General features: G+C 45.6%; 3 protein-coding genes across 5 annotated transcripts; all 3 read left to right on the top strand.

Annotated features, from left to right (window-relative positions):
* The first annotated feature begins 5 nt into the window (after positions 1-5).
* LOC121177910 (indian hedgehog B protein-like) lies at positions 6-8,488 on the top strand. Its single transcript, XM_041032341.1, has 3 exons — positions 6-308; positions 4,086-4,347; positions 7,332-8,488. The coding sequence occupies exons 1-3, from the start codon at positions 9-11 to the stop codon at positions 8,018-8,020; spliced, it is 1,251 nt and encodes a 416-aa protein (XP_040888275.1). The 5' UTR covers positions 6-8; the 3' UTR covers positions 8,021-8,488.
* Positions 8,489-9,208: 720 nt separating this feature from the next.
* bin1b (bridging integrator 1b) lies at positions 9,209-23,061 on the top strand. Of its 3 annotated transcripts, XM_041032342.1 has the most exons (15): positions 9,209-9,710; positions 14,541-14,621; positions 14,818-14,872; positions 15,129-15,223; positions 16,077-16,172; positions 16,538-16,645; positions 17,658-17,743; positions 17,830-17,905; positions 18,008-18,063; positions 18,227-18,271; positions 18,766-18,808; positions 19,132-19,248; positions 21,221-21,274; positions 21,396-21,497; positions 21,758-23,061. In XM_041032342.1, the coding sequence occupies exons 1-15, from the start codon at positions 9,630-9,632 to the stop codon at positions 21,857-21,859; spliced, it is 1,197 nt and encodes a 398-aa protein (XP_040888276.1). In that variant the 5' UTR covers positions 9,209-9,629; the 3' UTR covers positions 21,860-23,061. The 3 variants fall into 3 exon arrangements, with proteins under 3 accessions (XP_040888276.1, XP_040888278.1, XP_040888277.1); XM_041032343.1 differs by lacking the exon at positions 19,132-19,248 and having other exon boundaries at positions 9,216-9,710; positions 21,758-23,058; XM_041032344.1 differs by lacking the exons at positions 18,227-18,271; positions 19,132-19,248 and having other exon boundaries at positions 9,213-9,710; positions 21,758-23,059.
* Positions 19,102-25,939, top strand: LOC121177905 (tubulin alpha-1A chain-like). The gene is made up of 4 exons (XM_041032337.1): positions 19,102-19,106; positions 24,438-24,630; positions 24,712-24,860; positions 24,944-25,939. Exons 2-4 carry the CDS (start codon positions 24,450-24,452, stop codon positions 25,922-25,924), a joined length of 1,311 nt encoding a protein of 436 aa, XP_040888271.1. The 5' UTR covers positions 19,102-19,106; positions 24,438-24,449; the 3' UTR covers positions 25,925-25,939.
* The last annotated feature ends 453 nt before the right edge of the window (positions 25,940-26,392 follow it).

Here is a 26,392-nt window from a genome sequence, read left to right as displayed (position 1 = left end):
GGGGCGGAATGCTTCTCCCGACGCTGGTAACGTGCCTCGCCGGATGCGCGTTTCTCCTCTCGCCGGTCAGCGAGGGCTGTGGACCGGGTAGAGGCTATGGCAAGAGGCGGTCACCGCGGAAGCTCGTGCCGCTCGCCTACAAACAGTTCAGCCCCAACGTGGCCGAGAAGACTTTAGGGGCCAGCGGGAGATACGAAGGGAAAATAACCCGGAACTCTGAGCGCTTCAAGGAGCTCACCCCGAACTACAACCCCGACATCATCTTCAAGGATGAGGAGAACACAGGTGCAGACCGCATGATGACTCAGGTAACTCTCCCTCCTGCCGTAGTGCCTTTTAGCCAGGGTCTCTCAGCTAGGGCATGTTTATTAAGGTGGTTTTCAGAGTATTACCTGGTGCACTTTGCCCAGTCTTTAAACGCGTGGACGTTGTTATCTTTAAACGCAGTTCTTGTTGACTCAAGGCTCCTCACTGCAAAAAGACACTAAAGTCAAGTTTAACAGGCTGTTCTTTAAAAATCTACTCAAACATGTGTCGCTTTAATGTTGAAGTAATGTTCCCTGAATTGATTCAGAGATGTTTCTTCCAGTGCTGCTCTTTGGAAACACTGATTACAAAACCTCTCTGTTTGCACAGCTCATTCTCAGTTCTTTAAAAAAAACGCAGTTACTGACACAGCTTGTGAATTGTGGAGGTGACCGGTCTGAATCAGAGCTCTCCTCCTGCGCCACATGAAGTTTCAGAGGTTCACTGTGGGCCGGTCATGCGTAAAAGAGGGCGACCCCGCGTCTAAAAATGTATGGAAAAGCGGTCGCTCTTAATTAAAACACTATGTCCTCTGTTTTGCATCATGTTTTTTGGTGGAAAAACAGCCAAAAGTCGTATTTGGTTAGAGCCCGGGTCAAGCGTGTTCTGATGTTTACCGTTTTCGTTTTTAGCCCGACTGGCCAGAGTTAACAGTCGCCTTTTGGACTGTCAAAAATTTTTACGACACCGTCATTGATGTGGCCCCGGGTGGAATTTATTTGACTCCCAATTTCCCCAGGAATAAAGTATTTATATCTGGCTCTTGTGACCGCGGGCTTCCTCCCCGAGCGGCAGCGTTTATGTCCACAGACCCACGTGGGGAATGAAAGCGCGCACTCCAGTCTGGAGCTGTCACCTCTCAGCGCGCACTGCAAGAAATGTCCGCCGGAGCGAGACACTGCTGCTCGGTTTAAGTGACTTTACGTGCAAGGGACAAAATCTGACAGTGGGAACGAGTCTCTTCAGAATGTCTTTAGAGAAAATAAAAGTGATTGAAGAGTTTTACCTTCCACCATCCTTATTCGCTGTATTATCTGCTCTTTGCTCAGGAAAAGCAAGAAACATCCCAGCAGCTCACCTGAACTTTGTTTATTAAAGAGAAAAACCTCAGACAGCTCAGATGAGAGACGTCTCCTCCAAACAGGATATTTTTTGCAGCGCGCCCTGAGCTGCGTCAACGGCGGTGACCTGCGTACAATTTATGGGCTCCAAGCCGCAGGAGACAGCCTCCTGTTTGTCTTTTGCTATTCCGTGTTACTTTTTGTTTGTTTTCGCAGCGCGCATGTGTAAAAATAGCCCGCTTCACTTGTGCTGGAGTCTTAATTATACGGATTTTTTTTCGCCTCTTTAGTTTTTATTCGCTTTTTCCTGGGCGCCCCGCGCCTCATACAGACGCGCCTGTTCAGGCGCGAAAACACTGCAAAAAGTGTCATTCTTCACATTTAACCTGGACTTTTAATGAATTGGCTTTTCTTTTTCAAAGCTCGCGCAAAGGAAAGCAACAAGTGCAAGATTTATTTACTCGTGTGCAACACACGTTCACTAATTTCGTGCGTTTCTGGACGCGGTGCACAAAGATCGCTCCAGAGAAAAGGCAGATAGCTCCACTTTCAGCGAACCATAGCTTTTAAATTCGGAAAACGCTCAAAGACCTCGGGTTTTTGCTGATTTGGTCCCAGCATTCAGAGAAAACGAGCCTGTAGTCGCCACATTGAACTGAACGATCCGCTCAGAGGGACACTTCTTGCAGCGCAGAGGTGCGCACAGGCGCGTGTTGTCAGCCTGTGCGTCCAATGTTTGTGCAGCCAGCGGTTTAGTGCTAAAACCGCTCCTACAGAAACCCCCGTCGATCCGTATACCTTGAAAGGAAAACCAACAAAATATATCGTCTGATTTATGAAGTCCAGCTCGTTGCTCTGACCGCAGAGAGAAAACATAAGACGTTAAAATCCACAGTGAACACTGTGAAAAGGCATCTGTGGCCACTGAGCCACGAGCTATTCTTATCACAGCCAACATGGAAAAAGACATTTATAGGGTTTAATCCCAGTTTTCAGCCTTAAACGAGAGAGATTCAGGAAACGTTGCATCACTGAGACATGCATTCAGAGGCTGCTGCAGAACTACCTGCAGTCACGCTGCCTGGGTTTAATAAGACTTTAACAGGCTAACTGCAATTTAGATTTCTTTCATTCTGATTTGTGAGTCATTTGGAATAAAACCAACAGAGAAAACTGTAAAACAGTTTCAGCCTTTATCTGTGAGGAAGTGAACAAACTTAGTTTAGACTTTTTCAAGTTTGCCTTTTTGACCTTTTACTGTAGTGTTCAGTGTTTTAATGAACATTTTACAAATGGAATAAAGATGCCTGAGCCCAGGGGCAGTGCATGTAATGCATGCATGATATATCAAAATCAATAATAAGATTTGACCTGCAGTTGCAGCCTTTATTCATACAGCTGGGCGAGAAAACACGTCAAACTTTATCTGTTCAGGCTCCATGTGGGTAAACAGTTTGGTTATGTTCCATCTGAAACCAGACTCATTATGTCCTGAAATATACTTTAACATTTTTAAACACAGCATCCGTTAATGAATTCTTACCTCACGATTTCTTATAAATCATTTCAAAATCATACCAGGTGTATCTCAAAGGTCACCTGAGATGTTAAGATTGACTCCCCCACCCAACCCCCAACCCCTCCCAGCCGCCCTGACAATGCAGCCTGGGCGTGGACCAGATAAACGGGGCAGAGCAGAGGATTTATTTGCGTCAGACGGAGCATGAGGGAGTTGAACAAGTCCTTCAATGGGCTCTCTCACCTTCTGTTTGCTCACCCTGACCAGACTCCAGGTTTAGAGGGACGCTGAGGATCTCTTGTTCATGTAGCTGCCACTCGCGTCACCCCCCACCACCACCACCACCCTATAACCTCACAGTCCCCCCTTCAACCCCACAGCCCCCCCCCCCATCCCTAACATAGCCTCCTGGCTCCCTTTGCTCGCCACAGAGAGCAAACATCAGGCTGAGCTGGGACAGCAGGGGTGCAGTGTGGGAGGCTGAAGCCACAGACGAGAGGGGAGAGGGGAGAGGGGAGAGGGGTGACAGGGGTTTGATGAAGTGGATGGATGCAGGCAGAATGGATCTTTGTAAAGAGTTGTTTCTGAGTTGGTTTTAAAGTTCAGGCTCTGAGTGCAGCAGTAGAGGGCGGGGCTTTGACTTCTAAATCAGCATCAATTTCAAACAGAAGAAAGGTCAAGGGTCAGGTCTGCAGTCCGTGACGACACTGCTCTGAGCGTACAGACAGATAATGTGGCAGGAGTAGAGCCTGAGAGACCAGAGGAAGAAGAGCTGACGGCTCAGAATTTGGTTTTTTATTTTTTATTTTTTATTTTTAGATGAAGTGATCACAAAACAATACATGACATGATTTGGTGCTTTGATCCAGAGCAACTTTAAAAACAGTATAAATTAACTGTAGCTGTTAACGTGAAATCCAGAGAAGATGAACTTTGAGTCTGGACGAGCATCTGCAACATGAAGCATGAATGTAAACAGAGAGGTTCCCACACAGCCGTCACTCAGAGGTCCATTATTAGTTAGTTTGACCCGTCTACTCCAAAAACAGCTGTTATTAATCCTTAATAATTAATAATGGACATGTATTATATCTGGATGCAGTATTAGTGTCTATGTCTGTCTCTATGTAAATATAGAATAACATTTATTTGGACATATAAGACAGGAAGAATAATCAGCTGTGTCTCCTCCACCACAGCGTTGCAAAGACAAGCTGAACTCTCTGGCCATATCGGTGATGAACCTGTGGCCCGGGGTCCGGTTGCGGGTCACTGAGGGCTGGGACGAGGACGGCCACCACTCAGAGGAGTCGCTGCACTACGAGGGACGGGCGGTGGACATCACCACCTCGGACCGGGACAGGAATAAGTACGCCATGCTGGCACGACTGGCAGTGGAGGCCGGGTTCGACTGGGTCTACTATGAGTCCAAAGCCCACATCCACTGCAGCGTGAAGTCAGGTGAGAGACCACAGGTTCTTAAAGTGCACTTATATATGACCCACTGTCCTTTTCAGGTCACATGATGAGCTCGCTGTTTTTTTTTTTATAAGGGAAAGGTTTTCCAGGTTTAGTCTCAGCCCTGCCTACTCTCACACAACCACAGTCGGACTCTTGTTGAATTGTGTATTTTGGAAAGTGACAAAAAAATCAAATCAAATCAAATCTGGTTCCCTCTTGATTTTGTTGTCAGAAAAAGAGTTTGAAACATTACACAACCTGGCAAACACTTCTGCTGAAGCACGCCGAGGCCTTCCAGCTTTCATTGCATTCACACTAAAGAAGTCTTTACATGGACAGTACAAACGAAAGCAGGATGTTTCAAAGTGTCTTATATTTAAGTTCAACACGTGGCTTTGACCTTTCTTCAGTGGTGCTGGCAAAAAATGAACAAAGGCACCTTTTCTGCTGATACACGTCGAACCAGGTCAGCACCGGTGCCTCCTGCCTCCAGGAGAAAACCACAGCCTCGTGATCGGAGTTGGACAAAAAAAAAAAATCCAAAAAACTAATCACATTACACAGATTTTCCTCAGTGCTGAATTTAGTTCTGCTTTGAGGTCGTAAAACTTTAAATGTCCAACAGTCAGAGAAGCACTGAACTGATTTCAGTGTTCAGGTGCAGCAGCTTTTAACGGGAACGGCTTCTGCTGCCTGTTTTTGTTTCCCTCTTCCACCTCTGATCACTAACTCTCCTCCTGCTTGCATCTGAACTAAGTGGGCTCTGGCCAACTCTTATGTTTCCCCTCTCCTTCCCCTCTCTCCTTGGCCGCCCATGTTTCCTCAGGTTAGGCCATGTTCTGCATCACATCTACCTCACAGGTCTGTGGCTTTCTCGCTTTCCTCACACAGAAGCAGGCTCATCTATACTGCATACAGCCAAAGGATCAGAATACAAAAACTCTGCACAGAAGATTAGCCTGTAGACCCAGCACTTAGCAGACCTGCGCCCTGTCTCGTGTACTTCACGTGTCGGCGTGTGCCTGGAAAACTTGGCTGTGTGACTTCACCAGGAGGTTTTTCTCTGTTACTGGGGAAGGAAAAGCATTTGTTCAGACTGGGTGGAGCTACCCCAGCGTTCCTGTGATACAGGTGGAGAGGGAGGAGAAACGAGAAGACCTCCTCGGTCGTGTTAGTGCAGTATTCCAACATGGCTCCCCCCAGCTTCAGCCTGGTAGTCACACATACATGGCTTGGATTGGCTGTTTACTTTAACAAGTTAAACCAGATTCAAACTGAGCAGCAAACTGACTGAATTCGAGTTAATATTGGATCTTGTTTAGGTTTAAGTGTGTAGACGGAGGCTTTCTGTAGTTTGCTGTTTGTATTTTTTCCAGGTTTGAATATTTTGGCTCCGGTCAGATTCCTGATCGATGAGACTCCCAAACGTTTTCCCAGTGCTTTAGCTCATCCAGCCCCGCTGGTTATTTAAACCTGCATTCACATCAGTTTGCCCTGATCCGGATAAGATTTACCAATCAGGATTGCGTGTTGTGACTCGCTGGGGACAGAGCAGCTGCTGAGGTTTGTCGATGCTGGAAAACCAACACACAGCGTGTTAGGAAAATGTGCAGTTAGCATGAAAAGTAACACAAAAGTGTGATTCAGAAGTGGACACATACACACACACACACACACACACACACACACACACACACACACACACACACACGTGCTGAAAATCACACACACTTGTAAAAAATGCATCAGAATTTAAACACCCACTTAAACACCCCCTGACACATTTTACACTGAGTGGTAATGAGATTTTCCTTTTTCCTGCTTTATCTCTCTTTTCCCTTCCTGCTCCTCCTCCTCCTCCTCCTCTCTCCTTCCCTTCCAGATCGGGTTGCGAGGGCCCAGTCCTTGACTTGATCAGAAGGGCAACCAATCAAGTTGGTATTTTTTTTGTTTTTGATTTCTCCTTTTTTATATTCTCCTGTTTTTCTTCAAAATTCCTCAAACAAGACAAAGTAAAGAAATCGTTCTTGGGAAGATAAATCCACCCATCTGAGGAAAAGTGACTGACTAGCTCTCCAACAACAAAGCCCCTGAAATACAGAGGGGGCAGCTGGACTGTAGTCAGCACGAGGAAACAACCACTAGGGGGCAGAAGAGCACCAGGACCCTGTAGATGGACTGGACTGAAAAAAGGGGGAGACTGAGGGGGAGCGTGAGAAAAGGAGGAAACACAGGGATTAATAATCAGCACATTTCACCTCAGACTTCTGCTGCTTCACATCAACAAGCTGAGAAACATTACAGTGGTCACAGCAGGACCAGAGATAGGAAGGTAATATTCTGACCGATCACACTTTCACATTTCCAAATGAGCATGAAAAGTAAAAAAAAAAAAGAAAGATGGAAGACGCATGTATTGAACGTGTGACCTGGAGTCATGTGACTGTGTCGGCCTGTCAGATCATTAACCTGCTTCCTGAGTTTCCTCTGCTCCTTCCTCCTTCACCTGACTTATCTTATCACCTGGCCTTGGCTTTCCCGCCTTCCCCAAATATTTATCCCCAGATAGACTTAAGACCGTCTTCAAGTGTCATTTTCAAGCGCCTGGACACATTGTCACCAACACAATCCTGCCTGGACACACATGTATACACACACACACACAGTCATTATCCGGAGCTGCAAACAGGAGCCTTTATCTGGCTCAGTTATTGTTCTTTTATGTCCAGCAGAGGAAAGAATAAAGTCAATATTTAGCTAAAGGGGGTTGGAAAGATTTTTTATGTGAGCATGTTTTCTACAGAGGTTCATTCTGTTCAGTAATAATAATGATGATGATAAATTTAAAGTTATGGGACACTAAGGCAGAAGCTGACCTGGTCGTAGTAGAAAGTTTTAATTTCCAAAATTCCTCATCATTTCTGACTGAGGTGTTTTTATTTTCATGAGTTCACCTTTAACCTTCCTGTCTCTCTGTCCTTCAGACCACTCTGTGGCAGCCAAGTCTGGAGGTTGTTTCCCCGGCGAGGCTTTGGTCACGCTGGAGAGCGGCGGTCAGAAGTCCATCAGTGACCTGCTGCCCGGTGAACAAGTCCTGGCCTCTTCGGGCAGCGGTCAGCTGGTTTACAGCGAAGTCTTGACTTTCCTGGACCGTGACCCCATGACCTGGAAACTCTTCTATACCCTGCAGACAGAATCCGGGGCACAACTCTCTCTCACCGCCGCCCACCTGGTATTTGTGTCCCAGGGGAACTGCTCAGAGGGGGCGGTGCCGGCCAGTGGCGCTCTCAGGACTGTGTACGCCAGCGATGCTCGGCCGGGACAGTGTGTGCTGGTGTCAGAGGGTAACCCAGCACAGAGGCACGGAGAGGGACGTCTGTCCCGCATCACGCGTGTCAGACTGAGGGAGAGGAGGGGCGTGTTCGCACCGCTGACCCAGCAGGGGACAGTGGTGGTGGACGGGGTGGTGGCATCCTGCTATGCCGTGGTGGACCAGCACTCCCTGGCCCACTGGGCCTTCTCCCCGCTGAGGCTGATATACAGCTGGACTGGCACCACTGGTTGCCATGGTGATGGGATCCACTGGTACTCTCAGCTTTTACACTGGCTGGGGAGGATGCTGCTGGACTCAGGACGCCTCCACCCGCTGGGCGTGGCCAAGGACGACAGGTGAGGGAAGGAAAACAAACAGAACCTGAACCCGTCGCCTTGTAACGGGCACGGACCCCAAACACAAGCCTGAGCTGGGCAGGACCATTATGAAGCACCTGACAGGATGTGAGACGTTTGGGTTCCTGCTGAGGCCTGATGGGAATTTTTCTACTGGGGAAAAAAGAGGAAAGAAGAAACTGTGAACCGACACAGATGGATTCTCCCAAAATAAACAAAGGCAGCGAATATATAAGAGCACTGCGAGTCCGAGCGACCCACAAACGTTTCTACGACAACTTTGTGTCCTGAAACACTATGAAACAGTGATTTCACCTCAGAAAACTCAGCGGTTTGGTACAGGAGCCTGAGGTCCTCTCATTTATCCATTAATCTGATATGTTGTTCACAAGTTCTTTACCTTTGAAGGGGCGGGTGACTTTCTCAGGGATTTTGGTTTATGTAGCTCTCAGGTGTTTTCAGGTGTTGTTTGGTCAGTTTGAAATACCTGAATACAGAGTGAGAATCCCTTCAAATCTCATTCATTTGCACCTGAACATGAACCAAAATCCCAACATGAAAAACACCTTAAATTTTTCTCATATTTAAAAATTCATAAGCAAGTTATCAGGAAGTTATTGGCAGGTTTACCTCTTAAAGCCCTTCAACCACAGATAATCCATTAGGAATTGTATGATATTCATTAAAATCCTTTATTAAAAACTTTTTATAATATTATAATTCTTAATATTAATGAGTAAATGAATGGCAGTTTAAGGCAAACACATGAAGGGGTTTAGTTTAACAGTGTCCACAGAGATGTTGTGCTCTTTGTATGTAACATTACTGCTTTAATACAGAGATTTTAGAATAAGTGATAGAGTGTATTTAAGTGTTATATTAAAAAGATTTATTTTTGAAATTAAATTATATGGAAGCGAGCTGTGTGCCGCTTCATTCTTCCGTCTGAGCGGATAATTACCGTCTGATGAAGGTGTTGGTGACCTGTTGGCACGTGAGCGCACCTTTACTGACATCTGCTGGTTTTTACTGACGAAGCGCGAGCCCTGTGCTTTGTGTCTGTCATTATATATCTGCAGCAGATGAATGCTGGGGGGCGAGGCGGGGTAGGACTGATTTAGCCCTCACGTCTGACTGGAAGTCGCTCTGTGCGCATAAATAAAGCCGTGCGTAAAGACCGCAGCGCACCAGTTGCACGAATGCAACAGTTGTCTGCTAATAATAACAACCTGCTGCGCCTTTAAGAGGATGACTGAGGAGGAAACCTAATATCTCTCCATATCGAGCTCAAGTCTCCATCAATTAACAGTAAGAGCCGAGAACAGGACGATTTCTGAATCTGTCCCTGTGCGCTTTTCACCAGACTCCACCTGCTTTTTGTTGTTGTTGTTTTTTTCGTTTTTTCACACATAACCCGGATTAAATTTCGCATTGCACCTTTAAGAAGCTGTCACCGGGATTAGAGTTACGCGCAGCAAGCCAAGTCTCTCCGGAGGGGTTTTACGCACCGTCGGCATCCAGGGGAGGCTCTCCTTCAGCGACATTTCTCCCTCTGCCCCTCTTCTTCCCAGCTGGTCCTGACACTAACAGGGGAGCCCTCCACACCGCACGACATGGCCGAAATAGGAAAAGGGGTCACCGCCGGGAAACTGGCCATCAACGTCCAGAAGAGACTCACCAGAGCGCAGGAGAAGGTGAGAGTGGGGAACTTTTCATTCAGCCGACCAGCAGAGGCTCGCATGGCAGCAGGACACAGTGTCCTACTGCCTCTGTGAAACTGGATCCCTCAAGATTTTACCTTCACAAACTCCTTCATCCACCGTGTAATGATGAGACCAGTCCCAGACGGTACTTCAGCGCGTTTTCATGGCGTTTCTGAATGAATTTAGAGGAAAAGTCTCCCTAAAACTTAAACGCACCATTGTCTGAACCCATGAGGGGTCAGTGTCATTTAACAAGCAACAAACCCGCCTGAATTTACACCTGAATTTTACAGCTTTAAAAGCTTTAAAGCTTAAAACCCATTAACACCTTAAACTGATGCAATTAAATGTCCCAACACAAATCCCTCAATTTACCTTAAACATTTCCTTTGATGGTTTGTAATGAACCGAACTGGAAGGATTGAAGGTGTTTTAGTGGGTAAAACAGCTGAATAATAGAAGCTAATAATAATTCATGAATGTAAAGTCCTTTGTTTTTCAGTCATGATGAAATTCTGTTTGTATTACGATCATTTCACTGTGTCCAGATCCCTGAAGAGTCGCGTTAAAAACCCTTTCATTGACCCTTTAATGATGATTCAAGTATTTTAATGTGATAATCACTGGTTAACGATTCAGCACGTTGTTGTGGGTCAAACTGCCTTGAGCTTACAGTGATGTGGAGGGTTTTTCAGATTAAAGTGAGGAGGTGGTGATTAACTGTTTTTGTCCTTTCAAATTAAGGGAACTTTGGCTCAGCTCACTGCTGAAGTGCCCCTGAGCAAGACACTGAACCTGCAACCAGCTGCAGGGTTCAGGCTTTCCACTAGAGGGGGCAATGAAAATAGTTTGCATTATCATAGAATTAAAATCCAGAATGATCATGCATTCATGCACTGCTGCAGCACTGTCACCATCAGTCCTGCTTCCTAAGCTGTGAAGAGCAGAGTTCATTGTAGCTGCTGGGGGATGAGATCAGATGCAGAAGCAAAGAAAGGAAAGAAAGGTTCCCTATAACTCCTTAGATTGTGTTTAACGTGGGCAGAGACACAGGATTTATTACATGACAACAGCCGCTGTTACGACACATTTAAAGCAAGATGCTCATCTGCAAACGAACCAGTAACCGCAGAGTGAAAGCTGAGTTATGGCTCAGACGTGAGGCTGCAGGAGGAGCTGTGGAAGCGTCAAAGTGAAACCTGATCACCGGCCCGAGTCCAGCTCTCTGTCTCTCTCTGAGTTATTATTGTCCTAATCACTCCTGCTGCTTAAGCCTGCTGAGGTTTTACCCTCTAATCACCTCAGTACAACAGCAGGAGTGCTGTCAGTCAGTCAGAGAGGTGTATGTTTGTTCCTGTGTTTCCAGTTTAAACCACAGACATGACCTGTGGCTGCTCTCTAAAGCTTTAGCTTTAGCTTAGCTTCAGCTTAGCTAAGTCCAGGTGTTGTAAGGGTCCAGGTGTTGGGGTGTAGGACTGCAGACTGTATGTAGCCTGCTCCTCGTCTCCCGGGTCCAGCACCACCATAACACACCTGAATCTGCACAGTCCAGTGAATTGAGAGGAGTCGGTGCTGGGTTTTGATGTGTAAGAGGAATGTGTCTGGTTCAGCTGCGTCAATATCAACCTCTTTAATCTGTCCATCGCACGACACTGTCACAGGAGTGCAGTGCTAACTCTGTGTTTGGCCAGAGGCAGGCTGTGTGACATCCATCAGATTTCCAACAGTTCAGTGTTTTACAGACAGAAGTGGTTTAATATGATGTTTGCAGTGAAGAACTTCCTGCTGTTTCAGTCTGTCGAGCCCATTGATCATTTCAGGAGCACTTGAATGAACTTTAAATAGCAGCTGCTGCCACTGTGGCTCACTGCTGAATGAAATAGCATCCATGTCCCACGTCCCTCATGTCTGCATGTGAGAGTGCATGTAGGATTCCTGCAGGACGTTTTCCAGAGTTATGGAATTCTTTGTGCTTCAGGGAAGAATAATACCCAATCAGGAAAGAGGAATGTGCCGATGTCATAAAGAACAACGAAAAAAGCCACAGCAACCCTGGTTGCAGAGGTCAGAGGTCGTTACTCAGATTCAAATTCTCAGGATTAGCCAGAGGTCAAGGAAAATAGTCCCTGCAATGATTTTGAAGTGTAGGTAGAAGAAGAGATTCACAGAAAATACAACTCATTAGCAAAATAAATAACTAGAATGTGAAATTCTAGCAGAAAATCTCCTTCTGCTGGAATTTAGATTCATGACCTCAGTGTTTGAAAGTCTGTGGGATGTTTCCCATTTTAACAGGCACTGACATGTATCACAAAACCCTGAAATTCAGGAATCATAAACAAAGAATTCAGGGTTTTTGATTTTGAAGCCAGCCTGACGAACCTTCCTGTTATACTGAGGCTTTCAGTCGAGCGCTGGCAGAGTGGAGGAAGGTCAGAGTATCATCTTCCCTCTGAGGGCCGGTGGAGGTGGAGGTGGAGGAGGGGAGGGCCGGCTTCAGCTGCCTGTCTGCTGGCACGCTGCCCTCCACCCCTCACCTCAACCAACTCTACACTCACTGTCTGTACGTCGTTCCGCGTCTGTGACTGAGCAGGACGAGGTTCAGAATGGTAAAATGAGATGAAACGCTTTTTTGGAACATGACACCAGAAAGCAGCACGACCATGTTTACTGACCTGTGAGCCGCAGGCTTCATGACTCTCTGAAAACTTACTGGCATGTTTCATATTTTCTTAAAGCTTAATGTCACTTGTGTTGTCACGACCTGGAGCAGCAGCGTGCTCCAGTAATGTGATTACTTTTTGCAGTAGTGAAGCTGTAACAGATTACACTGAATGACAGGATGAGTAATTAATGATATTTGTGTTGGTGGTAATTTCACTGTAAGTTATAGTTTGATTCAGAGCAGCTGGAATGATCCCCAGCCTCTGCTGGGTGAAAATTTCCCTCAGAGGAATGGAGATGAGTGGACAACAAGGAGGTGGTGGGGCAAAGAGGGTCAAAGAGGCAGGATCCCATGACACTAAGCCCCCCCAGCACCCACAGTCTCACCCCACCTCGATCCCCTAAAATCCCCACCTGAGCTCCTCCTAGATGTGACAGTCTGAGACCTGCAGACCAAAAGTACAGAAAGACAATTAATAAAATAAATTACACAAGTGTATGAATAAAAAAGCTCATCAGCATAATGAATCAGATTTTATGATAAACAAACACTTTGTCAAAATGTCTGTTTGAAAGTTGTTAGAATCAACACTCAAACATAAGATCTGTTTACAGCTCGCTCAGATTAGCAACTCGAATCCAAAGTTATCAAACCTCGAAGTTGCCCTGCTTGGCCTGAACACCTGTCCCTCCCTCCCAGGACTCCCAGCATGCCTCACTGCTGTGGGCAGGGCTCAGATATGTGTGTGTGTGTGTGTGTGTGTGTAGGAAGGGGGGCTGTATCTATCTATAGCCACCCCAGCCTCCATCGCTCTTAATACCCCACAAACTGCCTGAGTGTGTGCTGTGGGGGTATTTTTGGGGGGTTGAAACTGAACACCCATGGTTACGGCCTCTTGTGAACACACTCACACACAGTTACAGTGGCACACTCCAGTATGTTCCACTACACCTGAATTTACAGTATAAATAACATATTCCCTCCACACAGGAAACACACAGCACACGTGATCTTTCCCGACTATAGGAGGATCACCTGAACGCACCACGAAACATCAGACTGGGACACGCTGAACAGACGGACGCTGAAGGCACCAGTGTCGTCCAAAAATAACCTTTGATGATTGGATGATCACCAAAGCTGATCAATAACAACAATAACTTTTATTTCTTTACAAAGGGATTCACAGCTGAAGCAGAAACAGAGCTCAGATCAGTTGTTATTGATCTCACAGAAACATACACACACCTGAGCCTGTGTGCACAGGTGTTAGGTATGAAGTGATATATGATAAAACATCAGTCACAGGGTCGTACTTTAAACTGAGGATACTCGGGGGGAGGTTGATGTGTTTCCTGTGAGAGCTATAAACAGATAAAAGCTGGCAGAGAGTGTGTGTGCGTGTGTGTGTGTGTGTGTGTGTGTGTGTGTTGCAGCATTGGGGAAGTCCCCTCCGTCGTGTTGATGGTGGTTTGTGTATCCGTCACAGGATTAGGGTGGCAGGTGGTGGTGTTGGAGGCTCGTCCATGTGCTCACAGTCAGTCATCTGATCAGATTAGCCACCGTGACCTTGTCCACCAACAACAACTAAACCCGCGTCGTGATTTGTCCTGTTTCTGTGACGGACGTTCAGACGCACAGATGCAGTGGAAACAGACGCGATGATTAAAACTGGTTCAGTATCACGTGAAACTGAACTGGAAAGTGCTGGAAAAACAGCTGATGTCACTGACGTCACAGTAAAATCAGCTGGAGAAGGTAAATACCTGTAGCTCAGAGACGACGTTTGTCAGTTGTACGTCCTGAAATGACTTGATGACGTTGTGTTGTTGTTAGTTGTCAGATGGAAACACTCAGACTCACTTATTGTGTTGCTAAAGGCCAGTGCAGCAGTGCAGAGGTGTTCACACCCATGTTCTCAGTTTGTGTTAGAGTCTGATCAAAGTGCTGCTTCACAGTCTCAGGATTCTGTGTCACAGTTGTGTTGTAGCGTTGGAGCATGACCGATGGATTTCACTGTCACACTGTCTGTGCTGCTTCACATGTCACTGAGGCTTTGACCTTTGACCTGCTCAGCGGAGACTCATGGTTTTGACATGAAAACAGATGAATACATGCCTCCAGTTATGGACCCGGGACTTCTGTCTCCTCTGCAGGTCTTGCAGAAGCTCGGCAAAGCGGACGAGACCCGAGACGCTGTCTTTGAGGAGATGGTGGCCAACTTCAACAAGCAGATGGTGAGGAGTCGTTTTCCATCTTCACTGGTCTCTTTAATCTTTATTTGAGTTTTGAAAATCATTTTCTTATCAAAGCAGGTGAAGAAATTATCTCAAAGTATCTTTTAAGACCACGTGAAATTACAATATTCAAATGTTATGCTAATGCCAGTCCTTCATTCTCTCCCTCAAACTCTCATTTTCTTCTCTCGTTCAGGCCGAAGGCACCAAACTGCAGAAAGACCTGAAAGCCTACGTGACAGCAGTGAAAAGTAAGTGTGTCTGTGATCCTTTCTGTATGAGGACAGTCTGCTCCCAGTGTGTCACAGCACAACAAACGTTTCGTCTGGGTCCATCATCTTTCTGCTCGTTCCACCAGCAGCAGTTAATAAACAATGGGAAGGTGTCACTGTCTGTCAGTTCCTCTGTAACTGTGGCATAAAGAGATGCTGCTCTACATGGAAGCAGATGTGATGTGCTGTGGCAAACATCTTTTTGTGAGTCATTGTGTGTTTGTCCGCATGTCAGCTCTGCACGATGCGTCGCGGCGGCTGCAGGACTGTCTGGCCGACATGTACGAGCCCGACTGGTTTGGCAAAGAGGAGATGGACGCGCTGGCAGAGGTGAGACCAGGAAACACAAGTGACCGTTTGCTTTTTCTTCTTTCCTCTGAACATGAAGCTGCTCACTGTAACTCTGTCTGTAATGTGTGAAGAGGCTCGTTCTCCAGTGTCTTTTCCTTCTTTTCCACCTGCTAACACTTTCTTTGTGTTGACTGCATGCGTCTCTCCTTCCGCCCTGAAGGAGATGATAGAGAAGGAGATGGACAATAACTTGGAGGTAAAATGGAGAAAGCTTCCAGTGCATCCCACTGATTAAAGACACAAAGAAATGTAGAACATTGATTTGAACTCAGACTGTGCAGCTGTCGCCGAGGGGGCGACCAAGCACATGGACAGACAGCAGAGTTTTTCTGCTGGTTACTGTTTGCATGTCGGCCTCATGTGGGAAACACTGGTTCAGCTGTGCAGTAGAGGACGTAGACGTGTTAGTCTGGTTTTAGAGCAGACGTTTTGTCTTCACTGTGGAGCTGTGTAGTAGATGTTGAAAGGTGCAGCTGACAGACATCAGGTGGTTTTCACACTGATGGACATCAGTTTGTTTACAGAGAAAACAGAAGTGTGAGCTGGAGTCCAGCAACGCTTCAGGCAGCGACAGGTTCAGGCTGTTTCTCTTCAGCAGGAGATTCGATGAATGAATCTTTGAAAACTGGTTTATAATGTTATATTAAATGTAAGAGATCATGGGAAAATAATGTTAGCTGCTTTCAAATCATTAAATAAAAATTTGATCAGATCTGTGGATAAACATAAACATTATGCTTTGAAAATACAGTTTAAAGAAATGTGTGATTTTATTGGTAAAACGATGGTTTTATAAATTGTGTTGTTGAGTTTGTATGTGTGTGTTTTTCAGGACACAGACACTCTGTGGTTAGACTACCACCAGAACATCACGGACAAATCTTTGAACTGCATGGACACGTACCTGACTCACTTTCCTGAAATTAAGGTGTGTACACTTCTGTTTTCTGTCTGTGTGTATGAAAATCCACAGATATGTTTTATAAAATAATCTTATGTTTATCATCTAAATTTCTAAATGACAAATCTGTTCGGTAAAGACTCAATCCAGAAACTGGCAGCCACAGCATTATGAGTGATGATAAAACTACATTTCCCAGTGAACCCCACAGCTGTGCGCTTCTTTAGTCAGACCTTTGTTTTTTTTACAGAGCTCAGGAGGATTGAAATATTAGAATGTATGAAACGTGAAGTCTATGCACAGTTCTTCAGTCAGAGCAGTTTAAATAAAGCTTTATTGTTTGGGATTGTTTTGAGGTGAGTGCGGCTCTTCTAACCTGAGCTCACCTGCAGGCTCGCATAGCGAAGCGCGACAGGAAGATGGTGGACTTTGACAGCGCCAGGCATCACTTCGCCTCCTTACAGAAAGGAAAGAAGAAGGACGAGGCCAAGATCGCCAAGGTAACCACCAGCGTGTGTGTGTGTGTCCCCATTTGTGTAATTCTAATTAATTGTGTGTGTGCTGTAGATACTAAATTTTAAAGGAATAGTTCTGAGATTTTTGGACTTAAGGTGGTATTGCTTATTATTGGTGCAGGAACAATTCATACCACCTTAAACATTTCGTTCTGTTTGCTGGTTCATGTCTGTAGTGGTTAAGCTGGTAGCTGAAAGTGTTTCCTCACACTGACTAAATGCTCATTAACATTTTTGCGTTTGTCTTGAATTGTTGTTGTTTGCTCTTTGTTTTTTTTCTCTCTCTCTTCTCTGTTCTATCACATCTTCCTTTTTTCCCCACTTTTTTCTGGTCTCCACCTCTTCTTCCTCCTCCTCCTCCTCTTCCTCCTCTCTTTCCTCTCTCTCTCCCTCTTGCATGGGTGTGTGTGGTTAGCCAGCAGCCCTGTTGGAGATGGCGGCTCCCAGCTGGGCTCAGGGTTTGATATCAGCCCACCAGGTGGCTCAGACTAACCTCTCCTACAACCAGGTGAAACTCTGGTTCATCACTGACTCCTCCCGGTCCCCCACAGGCTCCCTACACATGATCAGCGCTATGAGCGGTGGTAACAAGTGAAGCCTTATTTACTTCAGGGATTCACTCGCTCCTCTCTGGCTCTAAACCGGTTCTGCTGCTGCTGCTCATGTGTAGAGGGCCTCGCTATAATTTGATCCCCAGTCCAAACTATTGCTTACATTGTTTTTGTGTCATAGCTACCCATGTGTATTTGACAGAATCACCCTTTATTTGCTGTTCATCGCTGTCATTTGAATGCCTCACAGCATTCACATGTCTGTCGTTATTAAACCCTGTATGTGTTTGTCTGCATGAACGTGTGCTCATGGAAAACTGCCCCTCTGAAAGCATTTGGATCACACACACACGGCAGATGAATAACTTAATATCCACTGTGTGTGTGTGTGTGTGTGTGTGTGTGCGTGTGTGTGCGTGCGTGTGTGTGTGTGCGCGTGTGTGCAGGCGGAGGAAGACCTGGGTCGAGCCCAGAAGATTTTCGAGGAGCTGAACGTGGAGTTACAAGACGAGCTTCCATCACTGTGGGACAGGTGAGACGCTTCTTCCACATTCATTTCAAAGTGAAGTACTACTGCAATTTTAAAACGTGTGTGTGTGTGTGCGTGTGTGTGTGCAGTCGTGTTGGCGTCTATGTTAACACATTCCAGAGCCTGGCAGGTCATCAGGAGAAGTTCCACAGAGAAATGAGCAAGGTGAGTCAAACTCTGCGTCTCTGTGATCAGTCAAGCTGATAGAGCTGATTATTGATTATTTGATCAGTGAGTAATATTCATCTGCGCCGTGTGTCTCCTCAGCTCAGCCAAAACCTGAACGACATCATGACCAAACTGGAGGAGCAGCGACAGCTCAAGTGAGTTTGTAGTTAAAACCATGGACGGTCTCTGAGACAGCAGGCACAGACACGTCTGTCCCAGTCCTGTTCAATAATCCTTCCATAGTTAAAACACTTGAGATTTCAAAGATTCATGTAAAGCAAATGTGAGTAATGTCCCTCACACCCCCCCCTACTGCAGAAAAGGTGGTACTGCATCAGCCAAGACAGGAGATGGTGGGAAGAGGTAAAATGTTCTGCACTCTGATCGTCCTAACGTCCACGTTGACAGAGCATGTTTGCTTTTCACTCAGCACTTTGCTTCACTTTTATCTCAACTGAAAAAATCTAATTGGACAAGAATAAAGTCATAAACATTCAAGAATAAAATCCTGTCTTTATGCTGTGAAAGCTGTGATATGACAGAAATAAGGTTATAGCCACTATGTGAGTAAACTTTGTTGCTATAAGTTGCTATAACCTTATTTCTGTAACATCACAGCTGACAGTAACACTCTGTGCATGCTGGCATCTGCATGTTTTGCTCTGGGTGTGTGAGGGTGATGCCGTGTTCGACATGTTTCAGGTTTTTTGTCACCCTCATGTGGAGCTGAGATCGTTCCTCTCCTTCACCGTCATCCGTTCGTTTTCCACTCACTCGCTTTCTTTTGTCTCTTTTTTCTTTCTCTCTTCTCGTGTCCGCCCTCGTTTTTCTTCCTCTTTCCTTTTTCTGTCTGCCAGTGATGAAGCAAACCACAGTGAATCAGCCAGCTCAGCACCAAAGGTAAGAGAAGTAATAACACACTGACCACCTGCTTCTGACCTGCCTGAAAGCTGATGATACTAATAAAACGTGGCAGTTTTTGATGAGGGGAAGTTTTGCAGGAAAAGTTTCAGGAGCAGCACAAACTGTCAGAGCTTCTTAAACTTTCAGGTGTGAATATAAATTAGTTGGTTTGCTAATTTCCTTAAATTTTCCAAACTTTAAAGCCACGCAACACTGAAAATCTCCTCGCCTGTCATGTTGTGTGTACTAATGTGTCTGTCTCCCTCACTGCTCTGCATGTGCACACGTGTGCGCTGTGTGGTTTTGATTTAATCCTCCTGGTGGTGCTGAGACCCGGCCCCCCTCCCAGCCGGCCTCCCCCCAGACCGACGGCGTCTCCGGACCAGAGACAGCAGCATGACGCAAACACAGGCGCCACTACCGCAACGACAGAGCAGGTCAGACCGACCGACCACCTCCATGTCTTAGTCTGTAATGGAAAGATCTTCCTGCGTGACTGTGATCATCTGCAGAGGGACAGAGTTTCTCTAGTCAAAGATTTAGTCTATTCAGTCTTTCAATGACTCTCACAGTTAATTTCCATTTTGTTATTTTCATCTCGCCTGACGTTGATAAACTTCCTCCAAAGTGATGCAGAATTTAAAAATGAAGAATCTAAGAACGTCTGAGAGTTAAAGCAGAACCCAGCTCCGTCCAGTGTTTACACATCTGAAAACCTTTTCCCACATAGTAAATCCTCCTGACTTCCTGTGTGTGTACATATGTGTGTGTGTGTGTGTGTGTGTGTGTGTGTGTGTGTGTGTGTGTGTGTGTGTGTGTGTGTGTGTGTGTGTGTGTGTGTGTGTGTGTGTGTGTGTGTGTGAAGCAGTGTGAGCCCTGGTCAGGGGTGAACCTGCTGGACTGGGATGTGGAGGTATTACAGCCCGTCACATGTCCTGCTCCTGAGGTGGGTGTGATCTGTCGAGGACAAAGTCAGAGACTGTGTTCACATCCAGGTTAATAAACCAGTTTATTACAAACCAGTTTATTACAAACCAGTTTTACTCCCTTTATCAAACTTATCTTTTCTGTGCCACCTGAACTATTCATGATGAAACAGTTTCTGAGTATCGCTCACACTGTAAAAATCAACTAATCTCATTTTATTCTGCATGTAAACACAGTCTGGGGCTGTGTGTGTGGGTGTGTGTGTGTGTGTGTGTGTGTGTTGTGTTGTGTGTGTATTCTAATTGGAACAGATCCACTGCATGGCTTTGCACGTTCACGCCCATTCAGCCTCACTTTGCATGTTTGTTTTGCTTGATGCTCAGTAGCTGATCAGATTTATTGATGATAGTGATTGATAAGGTTTGTATTTAAAGGGACAGAGGAGGGACGCCCAAAAAAGTTCATGAACTGAAGTCTTTTTCTTTGGTGTGAAGCGTGAACCCCCTCAGATGGTCTTATTATTATTAGTATTGGTATTAGATATTACAGCATCCCTGATACTGAAGTTCAAAATTTCACACTTTCACCTCACAAGTTGTCTTGTCTCTTGTACTGCCCCATGGAAGGTGCCATCGTGGGACTCATGGGTAAGCATGGGTTCATCTGGTTTAACAGACAAAGTCGACTCTTTCTTCTTCTCTTCTCTTTTCTCATGATGATCGTATAAAGCAGAAAACCACAACTACTCTTCTTTCTATATTTTTGCGTATTCATGGACTGTGAGATAAACTCTGCAACTGCATCTTTTTTTTTATCAAACCTTCTACCCTTCACTTCCCTGGGTCGTGACCTTTATTGTGCACCTTCAACCTTTGCCAACCCCACTTTCTACAAAACGACCTCCTCCCACCCCTCTATCTGCCCTCCCTCTTGCTTCTAAACCCACCGCAATGCTCCACAACCCCTGACCCTGCAGCAAGAACATACTGCCGCAGAGCAGGAGCCCCAGCATGAGGAAGTCCAGTACCCAGAAGAGGCCCAGGGTGACTGGGATTATGACGAACGCACCACCCAGAGCTACACTCAGCCCGGTTGGGACAATGAAGACACGGCTCAGGGTCAGGAAAGCTGGAGCAACGACGGAGGCTATGCTGCCCAGTCATACACAGAGCCCAGCTGGGATGATGATGATGATGGTGCCAATGTGGGACAGGGTGACTGGGGCGATGATGAAGAGGCCCAGGTAGAGTTGGGTGTATAGGGAGGCAGGTGGTGCCTCAGTGGGGTCTTAAAACGATCACAGGCTAAAGCCTGAAAGTCCAGGATCACTCAGTCTGGTGAAAGTCACACAAACCTCCTCCTCTCTGAGGTTTTCTCTTCTTTTTTTCCACATTGAATTCTCTTCTTTAATCCTTCAGATTTTCTTCATTATGTCTTTGACCTATAATAATCTCCCTGGATTCTTCTTGTGTTTTGGTATAGAGCGCGGTGACCAATGGCTCTGATGGTGAACTCCCTCCAGGATTCCTCTACAAGGTGAGATTCTACTGTGCACTTTCTAATGAGAGTCTTTATTATTGGGTTCATACAGTAAACAGGGTCCATATTCAATCAAAGCCTTTATTTTGGCCTCTGGCTCGATTTTGTTTTGCTCCAGGTAAAAGCGATACACGAATACGCCGCCACCGACGGCGATGAGCTGGAACTGAATACCGGAGATGTTGTGCTGGTTTTGGCCTTTGACAACCCAGAGGAGCAGGTCAGTGAGTCTGCCTGACATCTCCATGTATATTTGCTTCCTTTTGTCATTAACTTAAATTATTTTGTAAAGACATTGATGTTAGACCTGGTCCCAAATGAGAAAAGTCCCCTCCTCTCTGTAGTCTGTCTTTAGAAGCTTTTATTTTTTTATTTTATCCTGGCCACCACTTTGAGAATGTAAGCCAGCCTTGTACACTTGTTAGTTACTCATTTGTCATTAGATATTTTTGCAGTGGTTTGTGTTCTGTCGTTCTGCAGGACGATGGCTGGCTCATGGGCCTGAAGGAGTCTCACTGGGTGCAGAACAAAGATATTTCAGCCAAAGGTGTTTTCCCTGAAAACTTTACCCAGAAAGTTTGAAACTTATGCCACCTAAAGATTCTGTCCCCAACTCCTCACGTGTTACCTGAGACAGACAAAGTCAAAATGTCATTAAATGTCCACACATCAAAATAAACTGTTGCATCTGAATTAGAAATGTGCATCAAAATACGAGAACATCTCAGTGGCTATGACACCGAACGTGTCAGTTTGTACTCATCACTGATTTATACAAAACAAATTAAACAAATGTCAAAGTTAAACGATGATAAAGTGGGAGCCTAAAGGATGCACAAATATCTCAAATCTTTAGATCTCAAATTAAAAACAAAAATAACATTTTCCTAATCCTAAATTATTAATATTTTGCTGAACTCAAGTGAAACACAAAACAGCGTGTTATGAATATTTTAAAAGGAGAAATAAGTCATGGATGTACTGTATGAATGTCAACGTATTTATGTTGTTCACTGTCAGCAGTTTTTGAAACGTGTACGCTCTGACAGTTCCTTTGCATGAAGCATTTGATTGTCATTTATTTATGTCATTTATTTTGTAACACAAACACTGTGACACCAGGTAAGATTGCTCTATGAAATATGGCTGTGCAGGTGTCCTAGACTAGAGCCCTGGAAAACACTGCAGATATAAACAGTACGTTTGCAGGGCTTTGCCTTGCATTAGTAAAATCTATTACAGTTTTTTGGGCTTGTAGGATTTTCAGAGGGAACAGCAGCTTTTCATTTATTTTACTGGACATTTTGAGGACATGATTTGACGTGTGGCTTAAATTTTCTAATGCGCATATGGTTTTATTTTGACTTTTCAATGATATTTTCATTGAAGCATGAGGTGCTTGAAATGCAAAACCTCATCATCAAACTCAGCTGCTGATTTTGTCCTTCATTTTCTTTAGTTACCAGTGTTGATGACTATTTACCACCAGTTTAGATGCAAACCTTGTTTCCCAGTATTGGAAGACATATATACTGCATACTTTGAGTCCATTGCTCCAGTGCTCCAGTGCAACAGCTAAATGAGGTTAAAACATTAAAACACGAACCTTTGTTTGGTTCAAAATGAGGAGCCTGTCATCCAAAGTAGTTCTGACCAAACATCCTGCAAAGAGCAAAGTCGAACCCATGCAAAAGGTATTTTTATACTGTGTGGAATTAATGAACGTGGTAACTAATGCATCATCTGTTGGATCAAATCAGTCATTAAAGATGAATGAAAGAACATGTTACCACTGAGTTTCACTTTCACTTGATTCTGATTCTGTAGGATGAGACCTTGTTTTCTTGTGAAGTTTTTTTTCAGCTGAGCTCGTTCTGGGTTCTCTGCTGAAAAACTGTTTTTCCTTTCTACAACAGCAGGTGGTGCTGTGGTCAGCATTCAGTTCAGTCCATTCATCAACAACAGCCACTTTTTGTGTGAGCTCTTTTTCTGAAAACACAAGTAACATGAGAACAAAACCTTTTCTCTCAGAGTTTTTGGTTTTAAATACAAGTGATGCTTAGAAATCTGCAAAGAAAACATTTTAGTATAATCAAATTTTAAAAGGCTTCATATTATGTAAGCTACTTATTCTGAACTTGGTTTGTGTATTTATGTACAATATTTAGTATCTGTTTCTGTTTTAGTATCTGTTATCTATACTGCATATCAGGCCATGGCTGTGTTGTTCTATAACTCTACACTGTTGCTGACATTTGAGCTTCACACCGGCAACAGCAGTGTGACCTTCCATGCTTCTGTAACAACAGGACACGCAGTCATGTGGAAAACACAACAGAGCAGCCCAGCCAGGCCTCTTGGTGGTGGAGGAGGGGGGCTTCCTCTACTGCAACAATGGATCAAACGAGGGAGGGAATAGGACATCAGATCAATTTGTATTTTTTTGTATTTGTGTTCTGTCTCCTTTGGTGATTTCCTTTGGGGTTTGAGAGATGCTTGGAGTTTGCACCTGGCTTTAAGAGTTTCATTCTGAATAGGATTATTATTACTCTGTTCATACACTATGAGAAGAAATCCAGGTTTTTCTGGATGTAAATATGTGGGGATATTACTGAGTATCCTTGACTGACCCCATGAAGATCTCCATCGAGATCTCAGGCCCCCACAGAGCCTTGGGTTCATTAATCCTGGTGCACTCCACAAACACTGAAACAATGCACTGTTTGCTTTGTTGCCTGTGGCTTCAGTGAGTTCAGTGTGCCTGACATACGTGGGGGTCAGGGTTATACATTATCTTGGTGCAGGACTAATGTGGTTTGCACATTGTGTTCCACAGCTGAACTATTGGCTTTTCCCCTCTGCTAAACCCAGTTAACCCCCCATTTATCGACAACAAAGTTCGTTACCATAGAGTTTGGAGGAACTATAAGTGCTAGACAAATCTTAGCAGACACACCGACAGCAGATTTCCCCTACAGATCCTCAACATCAGCAGCCGGAGTTTAAAACCATGGTAAGGCTTTTTGCTTTATTACCTGTAAAGAACATTCACAAACTGCAATGTGCAATTTTAAAGATGTGTTGCTGAAATGGCTACCACTAACTTTACCTATTTTCTTTGCCCCTCCAGCGGGAATGCCTCTCTGTCCATGTTGGTCAGGCCGGTGTCCAAATGGGCAATGCATGCTGGGAGCTGTACTGTCTGGAGCACGGCATCCAGCCGGACGGTCAGATGCCCAGCGACAAGACCATCGGAGGAGGAGACGACTCCTTCGACACCTTCTTCAGTGAGACTGGAGCTGGCAAACATGTTCCCAGAGCTGTGTTTGTGGACTTGGAGCCGACAGTCATAGGTGAGATTATTTTTTTAATGGCAGTTTGTTCTGTAGGTTGAAATGGATTTTGGAAGTTTATTCTGTCCTTTCTATTTACAGATGAGGTCCGTACAGGCACCTACCGCCAGCTCTTCCATCCCGAGCAGCTAATCACTGGAAAGGAAGATGCAGCAAACAACTATGCTCGTGGTCACTACACCATCGGCAAGGAGATCATCAACCTGGTTCTGGACAGGATTCGAAAACTGGTGAGTTTGCTGCAAAACTTTCAGATTAGAGCTGAGAGTGAAATCAGGTATGGGAGGAATTCTGATGTTTTGTTTTCCTGCAGGCTGACCAGTGCACCGGGCTCCAAGGTTTCCTCATCTTCCACTCCTTTGGAGGAGGAACCGGCTCTGGCTTCACCTCTCTGCTGATGGAGCGTCTCTCTGTGGACTACGGCAAAAAGTCCAAGCTGGAGTTTGCCATCTATCCAGCCCCCCAGGTGTCCACAGCCGTGGTGGAGCCCTACAACTCCATCCTGACCACCCACACCACCCTGGAGCACTCTGACTGCGCCTTCATGGTGGACAACGAGGCCATCTATGACATCTGCCGCAGGAACCTGGACATCGAGCGTCCCACCTACACCAACCTCAACAGGCTGATCGGACAGATCGTCTCCTCCATCACCGCCTCCCTGCGCTTCGACGGTGCTTTGAACGTGGACCTGACGGAGTTCCAGACCAACCTGGTGCCCTACCCTCGTATCCACTTCCCTCTGGCCACCTACGCCCCGGTGATCTCAGCAGAGAAAGCCTATCATGAGCAGTTATCAGTAGCAGAGATCACCAACGCCTGCTTCGAGCCAGCCAATCAGATGGTGAAATGCGACCCTCGTCACGGCAAGTACATGGCCTGCTGCCTCCTGTACCGTGGAGACGTGGTTCCCAAAGAAGTGAACGCTGCCATCGCCACCATCAAGACAAAGCGCACCATCCAGTTTGTGGACTGGTGTCCCACAGGCTTCAAGGTTGGCATCAACTACCAGCCTCCCACTGTGGTTCCTGGAGGAGACCTGGCCAAGGTGCAGAGGGCCGTGTGCATGCTGAGCAACACCACCGCCATCGCCGAGGCCTGGGCTCGACTGGACCACAAGTTCGACCTCATGTACGCCAAGAGGGCCTTTGTCCACTGGTACGTCGGAGAGGGAATGGAGGAGGGAGAGTTCTCAGAGGCCAGAGAGGACATGGCCGCTCTGGAGAAGGATTATGAAGAGGTGGGAACCGACAGCATCGGGGACGAAGGAGAGGAAGAGGGGGAGGAATATTAAGAGCTTAACACAAAGTGTTCAGTGTATTCATGCGTTTAAGCCACAATTATGTTTCAGTTGTCACAGAATTGCAAAAATATCACATTGACTTAACACTTCAAACCATGAACACTAAAGTGAATTTAAAGCAAAACTTTGTTTTATTTGTTAGTTGATAGAAAATATAATAAATTCTGCAACAATGAGAGGCCTCGCAGGAACACAGCAACCTCCTCCTCCCTATTGTGTGTTCCTCCCTCGAGCTCTGTGCGTACTCCAGCAATGAGACTGTATGCTTTGAACCACTGCCTCGCCTGTTAGGATCAGCTGACATCTGAGAACAAAGAAGACCTGAGAAAGGAGTAACTGGGGAAACTAAATAGGAGCATGTTCTGGCAACACTCCTTTCTTGGCAGATGCAAGCAGTTTGTCATTATGTCCCTAAGGTTACCTTCAGATGCAGAGGTAACATGTAGGAGCCTGTTTCAG

The sequence above is a fragment of the Toxotes jaculatrix genome, chromosome 24 (assembly GCF_017976425.1).
Source record: "Toxotes jaculatrix isolate fToxJac2 chromosome 24, fToxJac2.pri, whole genome shotgun sequence".
Taxonomy (NCBI): domain Eukaryota; kingdom Metazoa; phylum Chordata; class Actinopteri; family Toxotidae; genus Toxotes; species Toxotes jaculatrix.
This window is presented reverse-complemented; position numbering and strand designations above follow the sequence as displayed.

What these genes read in the sequence shown, in the direction of transcription:
- LOC121177910 (XM_041032341.1), top strand. Translation starts at nt 9, where the DNA reads ATGCTTCTCCCGACGCTGGTAACGTGCCTCGCCGGATGCGCGTTTCTC. An exon ending in CAGACCGCATGATGACTCAG is followed by an intron (nt 309 to 4,085) that starts GTAACTCTCCCT and finishes CCTCCACCACAG; the next exon opens with CGTTGCAAAGACAAGCTGAA. An exon ending in CCACTGCAGCGTGAAGTCAG is followed by an intron (nt 4,348 to 7,331) that starts GTGAGAGACCAC and finishes TCTGTCCTTCAG; the next exon opens with ACCACTCTGTGGCAGCCAAG.
- bin1b (XM_041032342.1), top strand. Translation starts at nt 9,630, where the DNA reads ATGGCCGAAATAGGAAAAGGGGTCACCGCCGGGAAACTGGCCATCAAC. An exon ending in CCAACTTCAACAAGCAGATG is followed by an intron (nt 14,622 to 14,817) that starts GTGAGGAGTCGT and finishes TCTCTCGTTCAG; the next exon opens with GCCGAAGGCACCAAACTGCA. An exon ending in CTTCCATCACTGTGGGACAG is followed by an intron (nt 17,744 to 17,829) that starts GTGAGACGCTTC and finishes GTGTGTGTGCAG; the next exon opens with TCGTGTTGGCGTCTATGTTA.
- LOC121177905 (XM_041032337.1), top strand. Translation starts at nt 24,450, where the DNA reads ATGGGCAATGCATGCTGGGAGCTGTACTGTCTGGAGCACGGCATCCAG. An exon ending in CTTGGAGCCGACAGTCATAG is followed by an intron (nt 24,631 to 24,711) that starts GTGAGATTATTT and finishes TTCTATTTACAG; the next exon opens with ATGAGGTCCGTACAGGCACC. An exon ending in TGGACAGGATTCGAAAACTG is followed by an intron (nt 24,861 to 24,943) that starts GTGAGTTTGCTG and finishes GTTTTCCTGCAG; the next exon opens with GCTGACCAGTGCACCGGGCT.